Below are 20,204 nucleotides of genomic sequence, written 5' to 3'. Positions count from 1 at the left end.
TTGTTCGAACATTTTAAACGTTTTGCAGCATAAGACATTTCTGAGACGCCACATATACTGCCACATATACAGGGGTTGGACAATGAAACACCTGTCATTTTAGTGTGGGAGGTTTCAAGGCTAAATTGGACCAGCCTGGTAGCCAGTCTTCATTGATTGCACATTGCACCAGTAAGAGCAGAGTGTGAAGGTTCAATTAGCAGGGTAAGAGCACAGTTTTGCTCAAAATATTGAAATGCACACAACATTATGGGTGACGTACCAGAGTTCAAAAGAGGACAAATTGTTGGTGCACGTCTTGCTGGCGCATCTGTGACCAAGACAGCAAGTCTTTGTGATGTATCAAGAGCCACGGTATCCAGGGTAATGTCAGCTAACCACCAAGAAGGATGAACCACATCCAACAGGATTAACTGTGGACGCAAGAGGAAGCTGTCTGACAGGGATGTTCGGGTGATAACCCGGATTGTATCCGAAAAACATAAAACCACGGCTGCCCAAATCACGGCAGAATTAAATGTGCACCTCAACTCTCCTGTTTCCACCAGAACTGTCCATCGGGAGCTCTACAGGGTCAATATACACGGCCGGGCTGCTATAGCCAAACCTTTGGTCACTCATGCCAATGCCAAACGTCAGTTTCAATGGTGCAAGGAGCGCAAATCTTGGGCTGTGTACAATGTGAAACATGTATTGTTCTCTGATGAGTCCACCTTTACTGTTTTCCCCACATCCGGGAGAGTTACGGTGTGGAGAAGCCCCAAAGAAGCGTACCACCCAGACTGTTGCATGCCCAGAGTGAAGCATGGGGGTGGATCAGTGATGGTTTGGGCTGCCATATCATGGCAATCCCTTGGCCCAATACTTGTGTTAGATGGGCGCGTCACTGCCAAGGACTACCGAACCATTCTTGAGGACCATGTGCATCCAATGGTTCAAACATTGTATCCTGAAGGCGGTGCCATGTATCAGGATGACAATGCACCAATACACACAGCAAGACTGGTGAAAGATTGGTTTGATGAACATGAAAGTGAAGTTGAACATCTCCCATGGCCTGCACAGTCACCAGATCTAAATATTATTGAGCCATTTTGGGGTGTTTTGGAGGAGCGAGTCAGGAAACGTTTTCCTCCACCAGTATCACGTAGTGACCTGGCCACTATCCTGCAAGAAGAATGGCTTAAAATCCCTCTGACCACTGTGCAGGACTTGTATATGCCATTCCCAAGACGAATTGACGCTGTATTGGCCGCAAAAGGAGGCCCTACACCATACTAATAAATTATTGTGGTCTAAAACCAGGTGTTTCAGTTTCATTGTCCAACCCCTGTATATGTACTACTGTATGTAAGTGCTACTCAAATGTCACGGCAATCACCTACCAATAATGTTACTTAATCTCATGCTAGGCCATGCAGTCTGCACTGATGAAGATTTATCCCCTTGACAGCCTGAATGCTTCATGTGACTCCAATGTTTTTTCTGAAAACTTCAGATAATTATTTGACTTGTTGGGGGAACTCATAGAACATTGCACTTCCATGCCAAGATGGACAGTAGATCCATAAACTGGGGGAAAATGTTAGGCAAAATGAGATGCTGAAGTCACAGAAAAAGCATTATACTGCATCCTGACACAGTATGACATGGTTAATTGCACACTCTTCAACCCACTACATGTGTACTATACAAAATGGGGGTTCATCAGAAGCAACATGCACACTGCAGCGATGCAATAGACTTGAAGTTTGACAAAATGTTTTTAATTTCCTCAAGCTTAAACTCATGTTTTCATGCTTTGTTTTGTATTTTCACGAATTAAATTGGTGAAGTTGTTAAAGTGCTTTAGATTTTGAGCTATAGATGCCATCCACATTTCTTGAAAACTGTGAAGTAGCACTTTAAGAAGCCAATGAACAGTAGTGTTAGGTGTTACCAATTAAACAGTTGCTGTAATCTCACAGTGTTGACAAACCATCTATCTATCTGATTAGTCACTCTCTTTTTTCTACCATTTACCCAAAATTCTGCCACATAAACTATTTGAAAGTAGTAGTAGTAGTTTTTTAAATTCCAATCCGGCAAGCAGTCTTTAATATGAAGCTCCATCGAAACAACAGCGTGACTTTTTTGCTACTAGTCACAAATCTGAAACACATACCTCCATATCAAGGGGTTACAATATTAGCTTGCAATTAACTAGATAACGTCATGTGTGCACAGCGATAGTGCTTACCCAGACAGACTTTACTCTGACGAGAAATATTTTGCTGTTTTAACACTGTGAGATCTCATGGCCCTATTAACCTTTGTTCAATAATGAAGTTATCAGAAAAAGGCTGGTTTCTTAACATGCCACAGGGGGCATTCGTGGTTGATGGTCTTGTGGCTCAGCAGAGGGTTTCCTTTAACATCATCAGCTTACATAAAAATGCTGCATTAACAAATCTTTAAGTACAATAAGGTAATGTGTTACAGTGGAGCAAAAGAGACTATGCTTATGATTTTACGTTGAAATAAAAACATTTGAACGTAACCATGGTCTGAAGATCCAAGACTGACAGCATCTGCTGTGAAACTTTGTAAGAAATGTGACCTTTCAACACCAACAGATCTTTACACCCAAGTGGATTATCTGAATAAATACAACCAGAGATTTGCAACATTCAGGAACTGTATTATTTCAGCAGGACATGTCAAGAGCTCATGAACACCACAAAGAAACTCTGGAAATATAACCAGGCAGATAAATAATTATATTCTAAAAGTGTCTGAATTTTATAATATGGCTTTCAAAATGATGTTTTCCCATAATATCACAGAAAGGCTGGCAAGCGAAAACAGGTCTTTACAAATTACCGATGATTATTTACCTTTATTAATTAAGGCTTTGACACTGATGGATAATACACAGTACATGACAGTTGAAATTGCATGGTTCATCAGTCAGTTCAATTGATGGTAGACAGTCTTTCAGACACTATCTACGTGGCCTTCAGTTCAACCTGGACAGTGCAAATGACAGATTACTACAGTGTAGATTGGATATTAAATCATTCAAGTCAATCAATAGAATTTTATTTATTTATTTGCGATTTACTAAAAAATCAATGTCATAATTGATGGTTTACCTGCGCTACTATTAGAGTGCCTGTTATCAACTCAAAAAATGTCATATTTTACCTTACAGAATATCTTTACTGTCACAAAAACAGTGAAGCAGCATTAATGGTCAACAACACCTTGGTAGATGGAAGTAGAAGAAAAAGCCCTTACATTTAACTTAAAAAAAACAAACAAAAGCTTAGCTGCATCTCAAACACCTTTTAAGGGAACACATTACGTACTTTTTCACAATGAGGTATCCGTGGCATGTGATTCTCATGACACTTTGTGAACCTTTTGTCAAAATACTATTATTTCAGTGTTTACAATAAAAAACAAATATATTCACTTTTACTTGGAAAAGGGGAGCAACAAATATTCCCACTTATGCCAGTATAAATATAGCATTTATTATTATAGTTATTATAATTTGTTTATTGTCATTTTGATTTTGTTATAAAGATCTAAGCAAAAATAACAAATAAACAGTCAGTAAATTTAGTAGTAGTTTTCAAGTGCTTAATATTACCCTGTTTCCTTTACCCTACAGAATTTATTGCCAATACATTTAGTTCTACTCTGTATAGAATAACAAAAAAGCTTTAACAACCTGATGTAAACTGGAGAATTAGTTAGGCTATCTGCTCCAATAGTGCCAGCAGTTGGCTGCTTTATAGATATACTGATTATCGTTAGCCAGCTTTAGTTACAAAATACTTATCTTGGGTGGAAAAAACTTATAACCAATCAAATTTGTCTTTCCTGTAAGCAAGAAAACAGAAAGGTCGGCCTTTTTTTTCAGCCAGTTGACAGTGCTCAACAACAGGTAGAAGGCGGGTGGACAGGGAGCGGGTGCTGGTCACTCTGACACTGCTTTTGCTTCTATATGAAAAGGACTGCAGGAATGAAAAGAACCTTTGAGACGTTATGATGGAATATTTTATCAGTTTCAGGGCTCTTGAAATGTTTGTGACATGTTCTGGTTTTAATACAAGGTCAGAGTACAAAAGCTTTCATAAAATGAATGACTTCCCTTTAGAGATTTTAGATTTTTTTTGCAGATTTTGGGTCGCATGCCTAAAGACTTAACCTTTCTGTTCCCCCATAAACACAGGGTGACGGATAATGGTGAGAGTAAATTATTTTCAGTAACCCCTTAAGAAGGTTTATAGTACCTGTCAATAAAAGCACCCTCTGCGAACCAGTTGTATTGTCAGGGTTCTTTATACCCAAAAAGTCAAACACAGCAGCTACTCAATTAATTATAAAGGGTTCCTACAAAGACGTTTTAATTAAGGCCCTATGAAAAAAAAAAATATACATTTAAAACTTTTTTCAGCTTATCAAAGTTTAGCAATGTTATTAAGGATACATTTAGACAGCCTGTTAAGTGATCAAATATTAAGCAGGCCTACCACTGAAATTATGCATGTCAATTTAAATGAAAGCTGCAGTTTAATTGATGAATGAGATGGTGCGTATATTTTATAAGGTCTCTGCCAAAGCAGAATATATAAAAAAAAAAAGCTTCAGTGATCTATTAAAACTATCGCACTGACATGTTCAGGTCTTGGCTGTTTCCTTTCTATTCTGGTCCTCCAGGGCATGTATCTGGCATATTTTAGAGGTGCCTCTCCATAAAAGCAATCAGTCATTAGTAGGCCTCTACTAAATTTCCTGAAAGCAGGCTGAAAAGGCAATTAAACCATTTGTGTGTTTTTTTGGAAAGGAGAACATGTTTAAACTGTGTGGGACACTGGCCTATAAGGACTAGGATATGCATGTCAGAATGTATTGTTTTCACTTCAGAGCCAGCTGTCTGCACTCAGCTGTCCATCAGATTACCAGTAGCTCTTCATTTACCACCAAAACTCCCTAATAAACTCTGAGCTGCAATGATTCTGAAAACCAGCTTTGTTGTATATCAATTAGTCCATTAAAAAAGAAATATATAACTAAGTAGTTATTAATTACAACAGTCAATGCATTGTGCGTAAGATGAAGTTAAGTTATCCGTATCCCTACACTACAATAGAAATGGGACAGTAATTAGCAAGTCTCTTCAAAGGACCGACTGAAGAACACAGACAGATCTTCTTATACCTGCAAAATTTATTCTTTTTAGTAGGTACTCACACAGTCACCCTCTTTGGGCCTCATGCAAGCAGGCCTCATTTTGTCTTCATGAAAAGTCTCTTTGTACAGCAACATGTCTTGCATAATTAATGGACGGACCAATGTTTTCATCCTTTAATGAATATGCTTTTTGGTATCATGTTCCATAATGATATGCAATTGGGTTTCATAAGCAGCATGATTATTTAATATGCTTTTTATCTAAGGTTAACGGATCATTCCTAAGGTGCAGATAGAATATACCTGATCCTGATGGAAAAAATGAAAATCAATCAAGTCTGACGCAAAAAATTGTTTCAAACAAGTGAGACTGGGTATCCTCTATAATTTTGTGATTTGATTTAGGTAAATGGCTAATTGCCCATAGATCTGTGCCCACTCATGTGGTCTGGAATTCATATTTGAATAAAGTAATCAATGTAAATAATGTGTTAATTTTCTTACTAATAAAGGAAAGTAAAAAGGAAGGAATACTTAGCTCTTAGCAGTCATGACTTTATGGAATTCTTCTTAAAAAAAATTGATTCTATTAAAAAGAAAATATTTGACATACTCCCGAAGATGATTACTTCATCCTCAGCAAGTGAGACAACATTGGAAATAACTGCAGAACCTAATCTGTGTTTGGACTGTTTTGATCCTGTGAAGCTTCCTGATTTATCAGAAATATTAGCTTCATCTAAACCTTCAACTTGTATGTTAGACCCAATCCCAACCAAATTATTTAAGGAAGTGTTCCCTCTGATTACCAGCCCCATTTTAGATATGATTAATCTATCTTTAGTAAATGGATATGTACCACAGGCTTTTAAGTTAGCTGTAATTAAACCTTTACTTAAGAAACCTTCGCTTGATCGAGATGGCTTGAAAAATTACAGACCTATATCCAATCTTCCATTCTTATCTAAAATTCTTGAGAAAATAGTTGCCAATCAAATGTGTGAGCATTTATACAGCAATGACCTGTCAGGCTTCAGAGCTCATCGCACCGACTACGCCAAAACAAATTCCTTGTATGTCCAAAAATGTACTTGGCAATAAAGCTTTTCTGATTCTGATTCTGATTCTGATCATAGCACTGAAACAGCTCTGCTGAAAGTCACTAATGATATTCTTATGGTCTCAGATAATGGACTTGTGTCTGTACTGGTTCTGTTAGATCTCAGTGCTGCATTTGATACCGTCGACCATAATATTCTCTTAGAAAGGCTGGAATATGCTGTGGGGTTCAGGGGAACAGTGCTAGGCTGGTTTAAATCTTATCTGTCTGACAGATTCCAGTTTGTTCATGTAAATGATAAATCATCTTTAAACTCCAGGGTTAATTGTGGAGTCTGAGGTGTGCCAGGACCAGTCTCTCCATAACCTTCATGGCCTGTAGTCCTCCAGTGCAGCTGGACATCCGCTTTTGGACACTGGGACCAGAGAGGATGGTTTCCAGAGCACTGGTCAGACAGACTCCAGTTTGTTCATGTAAATGATAAATCCTCTTTAAACTCCAGGGTTAATTGTGGAGTACCATAGGGTTCAGTACTTGGGCAAATTCTCTTTACTATATATATGCTTCCAATAGGTGAAATTATCAACCAGCATAGGATACATTTCCACTGTTACGGTGATGATACTCAGCTTTACTTATCCATAAATCCTGATGAGCCCAACCAGTTAGATAGACCACAAGCATGTCTTGAAGATATAAAAACTTGGATGACTTTAAATTTTTTGCTTCTAAGTTCAGACAAGACAGAAGTTGTCATCTTTGGACCAGAGTCTTTAAAAAAAGAAACTGCTTAGTCAATCACTTAACCTGGATGGCATTAAATTGACCTCCGGTAATAAAGTGAAAAACCTTGGTGTTATTTTTGACCAGGACATGTCATTTAAATCCCATATTAAACAGGTTTCTAGGATTTTCTTCTTTCACCTCCGGAACATTGCCAAAATTAGAAATATCCTATCTAGGAGTGACGCTGAAAAACTAGTCCATGCATTTGTTACTTCAAGGCTGGACTATTGTAATTCTTTACTATCAGGATGTCCACAAAATGCAGTTAACAGCCTTCTGCTGATTCAAAATGCTGCAGCAAGAGTTCTGATGAAAATTAATAAGAGAGATCATATTTCTCCTATTTTAGCTTCCCTTCATTGGCTCCCTGTTAAATCCAGAATAGAATTTCAAATTCTCCTCCTCACATATAAAGCCCTTAATGATCTAGCTCCATCATACATCAGAGATCTGATTGTTCCATATGTTCCTAACAGAGCACTTCGTTCTCAGACTGCAGGTTTACTGGTGGTTCCTAGAGTCTCTAGAAGTAGAATGGGAGGCAGATCCTTTAGTTATCAGGCTCCTCTCCTGTGGAACCAGCTCCCGGTTTTAGTCCGTGAGGTAGACACCCTGTCTACTTTTAAGGCTAGGCTTAAAACTTTCCTGTTTAATAAAGCTTATAGTTAGAGTCGCTTAGGTTATCAGGGAGGGAGCTTTCTTCCCTTCCTGTTGGTTGGAGTAAGGGGGAGTCAGGTTTAGCCTAAACCGGCTCAGTTATGGTTGAGGTGCAAACACACCCTCCATTTCTGCTATCTATATGAACCCTTCTTTTCCAATGGTTATGATCAGTCTGACAGAGAGAGGTATCCCAATCATTGTGGTTTTTAGTATAACAATGACCATCAGTGGGACCTTTTGTGGGGTGCCTTGAGACGACATTGTTATAAATAAGCGCCGTTTAACTAAATAATCTGAACTGAAACTATCTGTGTAGTTATGCTACTATAGGCTTAGGCTGCTGGAGGACATGATGACCACTTTCACCCTCTTCGCTACATTCTCACACTACTCTCCAATTTTGCATTATTTGCTGTTATTTCAGTTTTGAACCTTGTTCTCTCTTTTCTCTTCCAAGAAGCTACACCTGGCCTGGCTCTGTGTCTACATGTGACACCTTTCTGGAGAGGGGAATCGTCCAAGCTTCTGCTGGCAACAACTTAATGCTCACCCTCTACCGATGATCCACATGGCCCTGTCTTTTAGTGTTTAACCCTTTCTCTCTCCTAGACATGGCGATTAACTGAGCTTAACTGTAACTAACTGTATGTGCTCTCTTTCAGACTCTGAAAACTGGCTCTGAGTTTATCTGTTCTTTCTAGGTGAAACGACTAAAGGAGCTACATGTATTAACATTTACATTTCCTTCCCATAGAAAGTACTCCTGGATCAGTGCTTCTTTGTTCTCTTTGTGTCTCTGCTGTGTTCTCTCTAACCCTCAGTCGGTCGTGGCAGATGGCCGCTCACACTGAGCCTGGTTCTGCTGGAGATTTCTTCCTGTTAAAAGGGAGTTTTTCCTCTCCACTGTCGCTACATGCATGCTCAGTATGAGGGATTTCTGCAAAGTCAACGCCAGTGACTGTCCACTGTCTCTACATACTCATCCAGGAGGAGTGAATGCTGCAAGTCACTGACTGGATGCAATCTGCTGGGTTTCCTTAGACAGAAAAACCTTTTATCCAATTTGAATAAATAACTAACTTTGACTGCACTGTTCAATGGTTAGGATTAATTGGAATGTATGTACCTGACTTTTGTGAAGTGCCTTGAGACAACATGTGTTGTGAATTGGCGCTATATAAATAAAACTGAATTGAATTGAATAAATCAAAAAAAATACCAAACAAACTCCAACTTGAATCTTTAAACAGTGCAAAATTATTCCTAAAAAGTGAAACAATTACCTTAAACATCTGATAAAGTAAACAATTAATACTGTGAAGAAAATATTTCTTATTAAATTTACAACGTGAAACTTGTATGGAGAGATTTCTTAGTAACCATATTATTAATTTTTGCATTATAGTTAAGATTACAAAAACTTTTAACCTCCATTAATAGCAAAGTTGCCTTTAAGTTTTTCATTAGTGTAGCACGTTTAAAGAAAAAGCAAACATGCTTTTAGGTAGTTTGGTTTTGTTGTCTGCACCACACTGAACATGGAACAAAAATGCAAAGGCAAGAGGAGTCTGAGGAACTCACAAAGAAGATTATAGGTATCCATGTCAAAGAGGAAGACTGCATAACCATCTGTTCCTGTTACTACAACTGCCAGTATTATAAAATGGGAATTTAGGTGACCTTTCAGGACATGGATATAGTTGATTGTGGAAATGGCCAAAAGAACAGTTTAAACCCATTTAAGTTGAACTCCCATGTTAAGGTGCATCATTTTGTGATTATACCATTCATGGCATTTTGAAACATAATGGGCTCCACAGAAGAAGACCCAGGAGGGTTTGACTACTGAAAAACCTGACTGTAATCTACCAAAATTCATGGTCACAAGCCCTTTTTTAGTCTGATGAGACAAAACTGGAGCTTTGTGACCAATTGAGTACGTTTATGGAAGGAAAAATAAAGCTTTTAAAAAAAAGAATACTTTGCCTACTCCAATACATTAATGCGGCTCCATTTGGCTGTGGGTCTTCTTCGCTGCATCTTGCACAGGGAACTCTGAATATGTGCAGGGCATAATAAAGAACTACCAAGGTATACTAGAGCAAAACATATTGCCCAGAGGTAGAAAGCTGCAGGGTAATGTGTCCTCCACAAGTAAAATGACTAAAAAATACAGCTAACAGCCCTAAAGACAGGCTATAAAATAACATGGGACTGTTCTTAAATGGCTGTCCATGAGCCCATACAGGGCTGAGACTGAGTTTGAGCAATTTTCTCAGTAGGAGAGGGCCAGACTACCTGTTGGCAAACACAAATATCTTCTTACATGACGCAGAGACAGCATGTTGGCAAAAGTTGCTGCAACACATTATTAATAAAAGTGTACCACCCATTTTGTCCAAGAGATATTGATTTGTTTCTTGTTTCTGCTAAAAAACACAAAAGAAATGATAAGTGATATGCATGTGTTTTGGATTTGCCTGTAAAAGCCTTTTATGTTGTTGTAGCAAACATAATGACAGAAGTTTAATAATTATGTACAGTACAGACCAAAGGTTTGGACACACCTTCTCATTCAAAGAGTTTTCTTTATTTTCATGATTATGAATATTTTAGCTTCACATTGAAGGCATCAAAACTATGAATTAACACACGTGGAATTATATACTGAACAAAAAAGTGTGAAACAACTGAAAATATGTCTTATATTCTAGGTTCTTCAAAGTAGCCACCTTTTGCTTTGATTACTGCTCCGCACACTCTTGGCATTCTGTTGATGAGCTTCAAGAGGTAGTCACCTGGAATCGTTTTCACTTCACAGGTGTACCCTGTCAGGTTTAATAAGTGGGATTTCAAGCCTTATAAATGGGGTTGGGACCATCAGTTGTGTTGTGCAGGAGGTGGATACAGTACACAGCTGATAGTCCTACTGAATAGACTGTTAGAATTTGTATTATGGCAAGAAATAAGCAGCTCAGTAAAGAAAAACGAGTGGCCATCATTACTTTAAGAAATGAAGGTCAGTCAGTCCGAACAACAAGCTCAGATTAGAGAACAGGTCAATGCCACACAGAGTTCTAGCAGCAGACACATCTCTAGAACAACTGTTAAGAGGAGACTGTGTGAATCAGGCCTTCATGGTAAAATAGCTGCTAGGAAACCACTGCTGAGGACAGGCAACAAACAGAAGAGACTTTTTTGGGATAAAGAACACAAGGAATGGACATTAGACCAGTGGAAATCTGTGCTTTGGTCTGATGAGTCCAAGTTTGAGATCTTTGGTTCGAACCACCGTGTCTTTGTGCGGCGCAGAAGAGGTGAACGGATGGACTCTACATGCCTGGTTCCCACTGTGAAGCATGGAGGAGGAGGTGTGATGGTGTGGGGGTGCTTTGCTGGTGACACTGTTGGGGATTTATTCAAAATTGAAGGCATACTGAACCAGCATGGCTACCACAGCATCTTGCAGCGACATGTTATTACATCCGGTTTGTGTTTAGTTGGACCATCATTTATTTTCCAACAAGACAATGACCCCAATCACACCTCCAGGCTGTGTAAGGGCTATTTGACCAAGAAGGAGAGTGATGGGGTGCTGCGCCAGATGACCTGGCCTCCACAGTCACCGGACCTGAACTCAATCGAGATGGTTTGGGTTGAGCTGGACCACAGAGTGAAGGCAAAAGGGCCAACAAGTGCTAAGCATCTCTGGGAACTCCTTCAAAACTGTTGGAAAACCATTCAGGTGACTACCTCTTGAAGCTCATCAACAGAATGCCAAGAGTGTGCGGAGCAGTAATCAAAGCAAAAGGTGGCTACTTTGAAGAACCTAGAATATGACATATTTTCAGTTGTTTCACACTTTTTTGTTCAGTATATAAATCCACATGTGTTAATTCATAGTTTTGATGCCTTCAGTGTGAAGCTACAATATTCATACTCATGAAAATAAAGAAAACTCTTTGAATGAGAAGGTGTGTCCAAACTTTTGGTCTGTACTGTATGAATATAATATCAATTTAATACAATAGCTTTAGTCTTTTTTTAATTGCAGAACATAGATGAAATACAAAAAATACATTTATATTATAAAGTCTTGGTACTATATGTATGCTCCTGACCCACTACAAAGACTTCAAATTCAGTCAAGACTTCCATCATCGCTATCAGGCACAGAGACTTTATATACTTAGAGCCACATCTGTGCTTTATAATTTTTGATCAAAATAAACTGAGTAACTTTATGGCAGCTGAAACATGAATAGTGAGGGGAACTGCGCAGCTCCAAAAAGTGACTCTATTGCAAAATGAGGGCTTGAAATAAATGCATGACTGTAGTATTAACTTTGGAGGTATTTAGGTATTGGGTTTTATTGGAATACATGGGAACAAAAGGTCTAAATTAAACCCAAAGGATTTCTAACAGGATTAGGCTTTCATATATTGATTTACATTTCATTGGTTCTTTTTGAAAAGCCCTCTTCAGTTCTCAAACTAATCATATATCTGACAGTCGTTTTACTGCAGTGCTGTCAGCCAAAACTCAATGCTGCCAAAATACCACAAAACACTTCTGACTCTGATTTCATCAACAGGCTGGTAACCCATTGTTATCTATGAAAAAAGAGGGAAAGAAAAAGAGCTCAATGAGCAGCTGTGATGTGGGGATGTGTGAATGATTTTCCATCAGCACTACGTGACCAAATGCCTCTGGCTTTTTCACCAAGAGATTTTTTTTTGTTTTTCTGGCAGAATTTCTTTTTTGTTTTTCTTTTTCTGGTGCTTATTTGAGACAATAATTACAGGCACAGTTACTGCTGCAGTTACAGAAAGTTTAATTGAATTTTTAACCTAATCTTTTAGTGTTATGAGGTAGGCATGTAGCAAATCAGCTCAGCTTTTTGTACATTGGAATTGAAGTAGGAAAACAGTGCAAAATGCTGAAATGCAAGAGATAAAATAGTGCTGTGCATAAAATGTTCATCCAATTTGAACCTTTTTTACATTTTTTAACACAAACTACCAAGCATTTTATTGGGATATCTTTGTGATTGACCAACATAAAGTAGTGCATGACTGGGAAAAAAAGAAAAATGATTGCAGGTTTTACTTTTTTTAAAACAAATACAAACTGAAAAGTCTGGTGTACTCATCCAAACTGGATCCATATGTGACAGAATAGATTAAATATAGTTACATTCCCCCTACCTGTTGGTTTGTTTTATTTTAATACAACAATTCTGTTTTATGTAAATAGTTAATCAGGCTCCATTTCTGTTATTGATACAAAGAGTTGGAAGAAGCATGTAGTGGTAGCAGTTCGCCAACAGAGGGCGTCTCAAATTCAGTGGGCTCTCCTACCGCAGCAAGCCAACGGCAATAATGCAGTGAACGGCTGCGGGAGGGAGCGTTCACTGATACTTTAACAGGTAAATATAAAACAGACAACTATACACAAGTACAGCAATATGTAAGAAAGTGGTGAGTCTAGCTGCTGAGGGGAAGTAGGCCGGTTATCCCCGAAATTGTAGTGTTGTTAGCAAATGTTAGTTAATTGTTTGAATGAACTAGCAGCTAAACTAACTGATCGGAGCAGCTAAACCAACGGTTACTAGGGAGATGAGAATTACAGTATAGTGCCGCTATAATTGTTGTGTATTTGGAGAAAGGAACTATGTTGAACTAATTCGTTAATTGTTGCAATTGTAATTTGTTTATTTAATTTGTTTGTTTGTTATTTGAGCCAAATTGTTAAAAGCCAACAGCAATAAGCGTTCACTGATACTTTGTATCTGTCTTTAACAGTTGTGAAGAATAAAAGAACTCGTAAAATCCACACGGAATGATTATTTAGTGTGCAACACATACTGTGTTAAATCACCTTTCCCTGCAATTACACCTGCAAGTCTTTTGGAGAACGTCCTTACTTGCTTTGCACATATAGACACTGCAGGGGCCTTTATTTCGTAAGTTGACCGACAGAAAATGGGGTGGAGAGAAAGAGAGGAAGACATGCACCAAAGGTCAACGGCTACGTCTTCTTATTGTTGGGTGAATTCCTTATACTATGACTGTACTGCAGGTGTTCAATGGTCTTTTAGCCAGATAAACAGGTTACATTACAGGCTTCTTTAATGGTGTTTCAAATATATTGTCAGCGTTGTGGATTTGGTGGCAGGACCAACATGCAGATCATGGCGAGGAGGCCACATGGTGAGAAGAAGACGTTTTTAATATTAAAGCAACGACTTACAGGCAAGTAATCCAGGCGTATAGTCAGGAGATAAACAAACCATAAGGAGAAACTCAGGAATACAACAAGGGTTGTCAACGTAGGGAATCAGCGAGGAACAATGAAAACTAGAGAGCTTATAAGCTGAGGGAAGTGGAGTATGGACCAATGAGACAGGGAGGCAGGTAATCAGAGGAAACATGAAACAGGTGTGGACCAGGCCAGGGAACTGAGGAAATATGTTACTATGGAAACGCGAGCTAGAGAACACAAAGAGAGAAGGGGAAAACTAAAGACAATTCTAGGGAACATAAATAGTAATTCTAGGAAGGACTAAACAGGGGCATGGGGGAAAGCTAAACTAATGGAAAACAGACCTAAGGAACCCTATATATATATAATATAAACCCTAACATAAAACACAAGGCTAAATCTGGAAGGAACACTAACTAGACAAAGTAGGGACATGAAGAACTATACTAAAGAGCTAGGCTGGGAAAGAACAACTAATCTTAAGGGGAACAAGCTACTGGGTAGATAACAAAAAGGGGTCTTAGGCCAAAGGGAAAAGGGCAACTAATAAACTAGAACAATGCAGCATGAACAAATAATCTAACAGTAAACAAGCACAGAAACACTAAGCAAAAAACTAAACTAGAAAACCCAAAGAAGCAAAGAGAACTGTTCTAATAATAATTATAATAATAACCAGAAGAGAAAACTATTCTAAGTAATAAATGAATGAGAAAGCAACCACCAAGGGAACTATGGGTGAGGGGAAAAATAACTACTAAAACTAGGGGGCAGGAGAGAGAACAAAACTAAGATTAGGGTAACAGAAGGAATAAACAAACATAACTACTAAACCCAAAGGAATAGAAACACCTAACTGAAAAGTAAACAAAACCAAAACAAAGTCCAAAATGGCAGATCCTGACATATATGTTTAAAGTTCCTGTTATTAGGGGCCTTTTTAAAAAAAAAAAAAAAGCTCTAAGAACTACCTGAGGGCAACTGGGGATAGGACAACTCCATACTCAGATGGTTCTGGTCAGTAGTAACAGTTTAGGGCTGGTAACTAAAATCTGGAGTTTTATTCAGAGTGAACAGAAATAAAATATTTCAGTAATTTAAAGGTACTGATTACAACATAGTTGGAGTGTGATACTAAACTTAGTTCAGAAGACGATACATAAAGTTGGGTTCTTGAGATACTTTGGGTTAATCTAAGAATCCCAATTTTTTGGTTTTCCAAAATATAGTAAAGATTTAACCGCCTAAAAAATCCATAAGGAGTGTACAATAACAAAGTCCAGATTTGACTGGATCACAAATGTAGTGCTGTGTACAGAAGAAAGGTTACACGAATCTCAAACTGTGGGTTAGAGAATCTCTGTTCAGAATTATCATCTTCAAGTTTAATAAGTCACAGCATTGACTTGACAAGCAAGCATCTAACATTAAGCCAGTGGTGGTAAAAAATAACTGTCATTGTCTTTTTTTTCCAAGTAACCTAAATTCTGCCAGAAAAGTAATTAAACACCAAATGGTGTTGTACCGACTTCTTTATTCACCAATTCCTTCAACACAAGTGGAAAAAAACTCAAGAACTACTTTCTTTCATAGTCAAAATATGAATATGACAGATAGATGCAAGGTGTGGAGCTTAATGGACTCACAGCCACCTCCAGGGCCAATAACAATTGCTTAAATTTTCTAAATGTACTTTATGACAGTAACTGGGTAGCACTTTGCAGGACAGACTTACATTTTTTTGACAAATATGCTGTTATAGCAAAATCTTGTTACACTCCTTATTCGCTTAAATTAAATGAATATAAAGGCACCAAAATCTAGGTGTGCGTCCCCAAGGAAATCTTAGCTTTTTGTAACACTTCTGGTATAATCTTGGTTGGACATTTGACTTCTCTTCAGGGCAGAATTGGTAATTAGTCAAAGTAGTTGGCCTCCTGGAATGGACGAGGCTTTTAAGGACAATCCACAGGTTTTCAACAGGGTTAAGGTCTGGGCTTCAGGAAGGTCATCCAATCTAATATTAGCCTCCTTAATCCATTCAAATACCCGTGAATGAGCATTCCTCTATGTACAAACACTTCCTTAAGAAAAAAACATTTGTTGTTCTAAACCAGTGTGTAATGATGTTTAAGGTTACACTTGTATCCTATAAATATTAAACCTTGTGTTGAATCAGCGCAGACAGTATAAATACATAAAATACCTCGTGGCTACTGTTTAGCACTTCCCTTTGCTGAAAATAATAAACTTAAGAGCTTTTAACTTTTGTTGTCTCACTTTTAGTTTTTCAAGTACACCTTGAACCCTCCATCAACCTTCTTGTCAGCCTGCCCCAGACAACCCTGAAGTGCTCTTGTCTCCCTGTCGAGCTGGTGCTCCATTTATTTACACTTAACCCTGTAGGTCGACTATAGCACTTCCTGTCCAGCTTTTTTTTGCCTCATACAGAAACAAAAGAGCAGACTTTCTTCAGTCTTGTTATATTTATAATTGCTTTTCTACCAATATCAGTAAAAACAGCTTTCAAACTTCCTCTTTTTTAAATGATCTCGAAGCATATTTCCGTTCAGAGTCTTTCTGTTCAGTATTAAAATGTACAGCAGGTGAAGCATAATAATATTGTACGTGACTTTGTTGCACTGTGATAGCTCTTTATGGAATACAGGAACTGTCACATCTGAGACTACACCAATCAGCTAACTCAAATCTGTTAATATTAAAAGACCTGTTGTGGATTTTACACTTGAACTGAAAAAGAAAGAAAAGGAGCAAAATGGGGTAAAAGGAGATTTGACAATAGCCATTTATCCACTCGGGGCATATGTTCCCAATTGGCTTCCTCTATGAAAAGAGAGTTTGTTTTTAAACTCATGTGCTACAATCCAGTTGTTTTTTTTTGTGTTTTTTTTTTGATGAGATGAAGATAACCTTGAATGATTTGTGGAAGAAAATAGACAACTTTTGTTGTGAACGTGAAGCTGCATGGCCAACTGCTGAGGAGGAAGCCAATTGACTGAGCTGACCAAGTGAGGAAGCACTGGTATACGGTGTGCTGGGACATGGAGGCTGGGGGTCGGAGCCGTTTGCCACGCACAGTTTAGAACTTACCTGCAGGAAAAAATCACACCATTGCTTTTTGCTACTTGTGTTGTTGCCATGTTGTTACCATGGATAAAAGGAGGGATTATTTGCAGAGAAAGCTGCTTTTTGCTTTTGATTGTCATTACAGCAACATCCAGCATTTCGTAAACTGCAAAAGTATTCAAATGCCCTACACTAAAAAATTTTTCTGCATTATACAACCACAAATTTCTGTATGTTTTATTTGAATTTTATGTGATAGACCAAATCAAAGTATTGCCCAATAGGGAAGTTGAAGGAAAGGAATGTTTGCTTTTCAAAATTTTTCACACTTAAATATCTGAAAAGTGTCATGTATACAGCAACTACTCTTTTAGTTGTAAACTTCAGCCAATCTATCCTTTATGGAAGGGTGGCAAGAAGAAAGCCATTTCTGAAAGAAAGCCACAAGACGTCGCATCTGCAGTTTGCCACAAGCCACGTGGCGGGCACAGTAAAAGACCAGCTCTGGTCAAATGAGACCTAAACCAAACCTTTTGACATGGAAATTGTTGTGTGTCAAAAATCTAACACTGCAGATCAGCTCGAACATACCATATCCACAGTGAAAAATAGCAGGGGCAGCATTATGATATGGGGTTTTCAGCAGGGACAGGAAAACTGGTCCGAGTTAATCGGAATATTGATGGAGTGAAGTACAGGGGTTGGACAATGAAACTGAAACACCTGGTTTTAGACCACAATAATTTATTAGTATGGTGTAGGGCCTCCTTTTGCGGCCAATACAGCATCAATTCGTCTTGGGAATGACAGATACAAGTCCTGCACAGTGGTCAGAGGGATTTTAAGCCATTCTTCTTGCAGGATAGTGGCCAGGTCACTACGTGATACTGGTGGAGGAAAACGTTTCCTGACTCGCTCCTCCAAAACACCCCAAAGTGGCTCAATAATATTTAGATCTGGTGACTGTGCAGGCCATGGGAGATCTTCAACTTCACTTTCATGTTCATCAAACCAATCTTTCACCAGTCTTGCTGTGTGTATTGGTGCATTGTCATCCTGATACATGGCACCACCTTCAGGATACAATATTTGAACCATAGGATGCACATGGTCCTCAAGAATGGTTCGGTAGTCCTTGGCAGTGACGCGCCCATCTAGCACAAGTATTGGGCCAAGGGAATGCCATGATATGGCAGCCCAAACCATCACTGTGGAGCTCCCGACGGACAGTTCTGGTGGAAACAGGAGAGTTGAGGTGCACATTTAATTCTGCCGTGATTTGGGCAGCCGTGGTTTTATGTTTTTTGGATACAATCCGGGTTAGCACCGAACATCCCTTTCAGACAGCTTCCTCTTGCGTCCACAGTTAATCCTGTTGGATGTGGTCCGTCCTTCTTGGTGGTATGCTGGAATTACCCTGGATACCGTGGCTCTTGATACATCACAAAGACTTGCTGTCTTGGTCACAGATGCGCCAGCAAGACGTGCACCAACAATTTGTCCTCTTTTGAACTCTGGTATGTCACCCATAATGTTGTGTGCATTTCAATATTTTGAGCAAAACTGTGCTCTTACCCTGCTAATTGAACCTTCACACTCTGCTCTTACTGGTGTAATGTGCAATCAATGAAGACTGGCTACCAGGCTGGTCCAATTTAGCCATGAAACATCCCACACTAAAATGACAGGTGTTTCAGTTTCATTGTCCAACCCCTGTATATGGCAATCTGTGAAGAAACCCTGTTGGAGACTGCAAAAACTTGAAACTGGGGCAGTCTCTAAATGTACAAACATTACTACACTGGAATGGCTTAGATCATAGCATATTCATGTGTTAGAATGGCCCAGTCAAACCTTTGACCTTGATCTAAATAATCTGTGGCAATACTTGAAAACTGATGTTTACAAACACTCTTCATCCAGCCTGGCTGACCTTAAGGTAGCTTGCAAAGAAAATAGGCCAAAAATTCAGTCCTTTGATGTACAAGGCTGGTAAACATACGCCCAAGTTTTTACATTATGCCTTTTTACAATTGCGCACTACTGTGTTGGTCTGAAATAAATTACATTCCAGTATGTGGTTGTAAAGTGAAAAATAAAGGGATTTGAGTACTTTTGTAAGGAAAGTTCTCCTGCTTCATCAAAACATTTGAGAGGTGCTGCTCATCATCCAAATGCTGTTAGATCTCCTACATCTACAAGAAGATTCACAACAAGGAAATTCACTGGTATGTTGTAGACCCAAGAAGGCCATTTTGCTCTCATATATTTTAACATGTATGAAATGACAAATGAATTACTTATAACTTGTAAGAATACTGAAGAAAATAAATAGGCTACACAGTAAATAAAATAATTCTGGTAAATTTCTTCAGATGCTGTCATAGGACACTCGTAATTTGGGAAACAGTTCTGTATCAAGTTAGTTCATCACAAAATGTTGTGTAAAGCAGAGCTGTAAATTACCCTAGTAATTCAGCTTCTCCTACTTTTAAAACCTTTATTTCTTGTAGCTTCGTGTTACCTGGGATGTTATGGATGGTGATGGCTAGGATAAGCAGCAGAATTCGGCGCCAACTGTTGCCTGTTTGACCAACTGCTTCTGGTGTTTTACTTCCTGATTCTTGCCCATCGGAGTGGCCCAAATTGGTCGCTCTTCTTCTTTGGTAGACATCACCATTGTCAATTTTGTCTGTATGGAAAAAAAGCATAAAAAAGATTAAGCAACATAAACATTAGGCAAAAGTCTGCACAAACATAAGATTACCTGACAATAGCCCAAATCAGACAAGCCGTTGTTGAACAAATGCACCTAAAACGTAAATTTACCAACTTTTCTTCCCCCAAAAACAAGTAAAACTGAGTGCATCTGTAACTCAGTTTTGAGCAGATAAGACCGAGCAGCTTCCAGGTGTGAAAATGTGCTACTGAAAGCTGAAAGCTCTCCTCGTAGTGAAGTGCCCCCAAATAAAGGTTAGAAAAACCCTAAAGGGCTTCAGCATGCCTCAAAATAACGCCTTCAGTTTACTCCCAACAGGAGTGCTTGTCAGCTGGTGGGACAATGCCTGAAAGCTGCACACTGCCAGCTGCCACCGACGATGTCTATTAGGCTCCAGAGTAGAAAATCAAATGAGCAGGCCCATTTCACACAGTGAATGGGCA

General features: G+C 38.7%; 1 protein-coding gene across 4 annotated transcripts in view; it reads right to left on the bottom strand.

Annotated features, from left to right (window-relative positions):
* The window catches only part of LOC124875723 (zinc transporter ZIP11-like), a 210,338-nt gene that overhangs the window by 14,692 nt on the left and 175,442 nt on the right, over positions 1 to 20,204 (bottom strand). For all 4 annotated transcript variants that reach the window (XM_047378067.1, XM_047378069.1, XM_047378068.1 and 1 more), the window contains exon 6: positions 19,567 to 19,734. In XM_047378067.1, coding sequence (XP_047234023.1) covers positions 19,567 to 19,734 — 168 coding nt within the window. The remainder of the gene's footprint in view (positions 1 to 19,566; positions 19,735 to 20,204) is intronic.

The sequence above is a fragment of the Girardinichthys multiradiatus genome, chromosome 10 (assembly GCF_021462225.1).
Source record: "Girardinichthys multiradiatus isolate DD_20200921_A chromosome 10, DD_fGirMul_XY1, whole genome shotgun sequence".
Classification (NCBI taxonomy): Eukaryota; Metazoa; Chordata; class Actinopteri; order Cyprinodontiformes; family Goodeidae; genus Girardinichthys; species Girardinichthys multiradiatus.
This window is presented reverse-complemented; position numbering and strand designations above follow the sequence as displayed.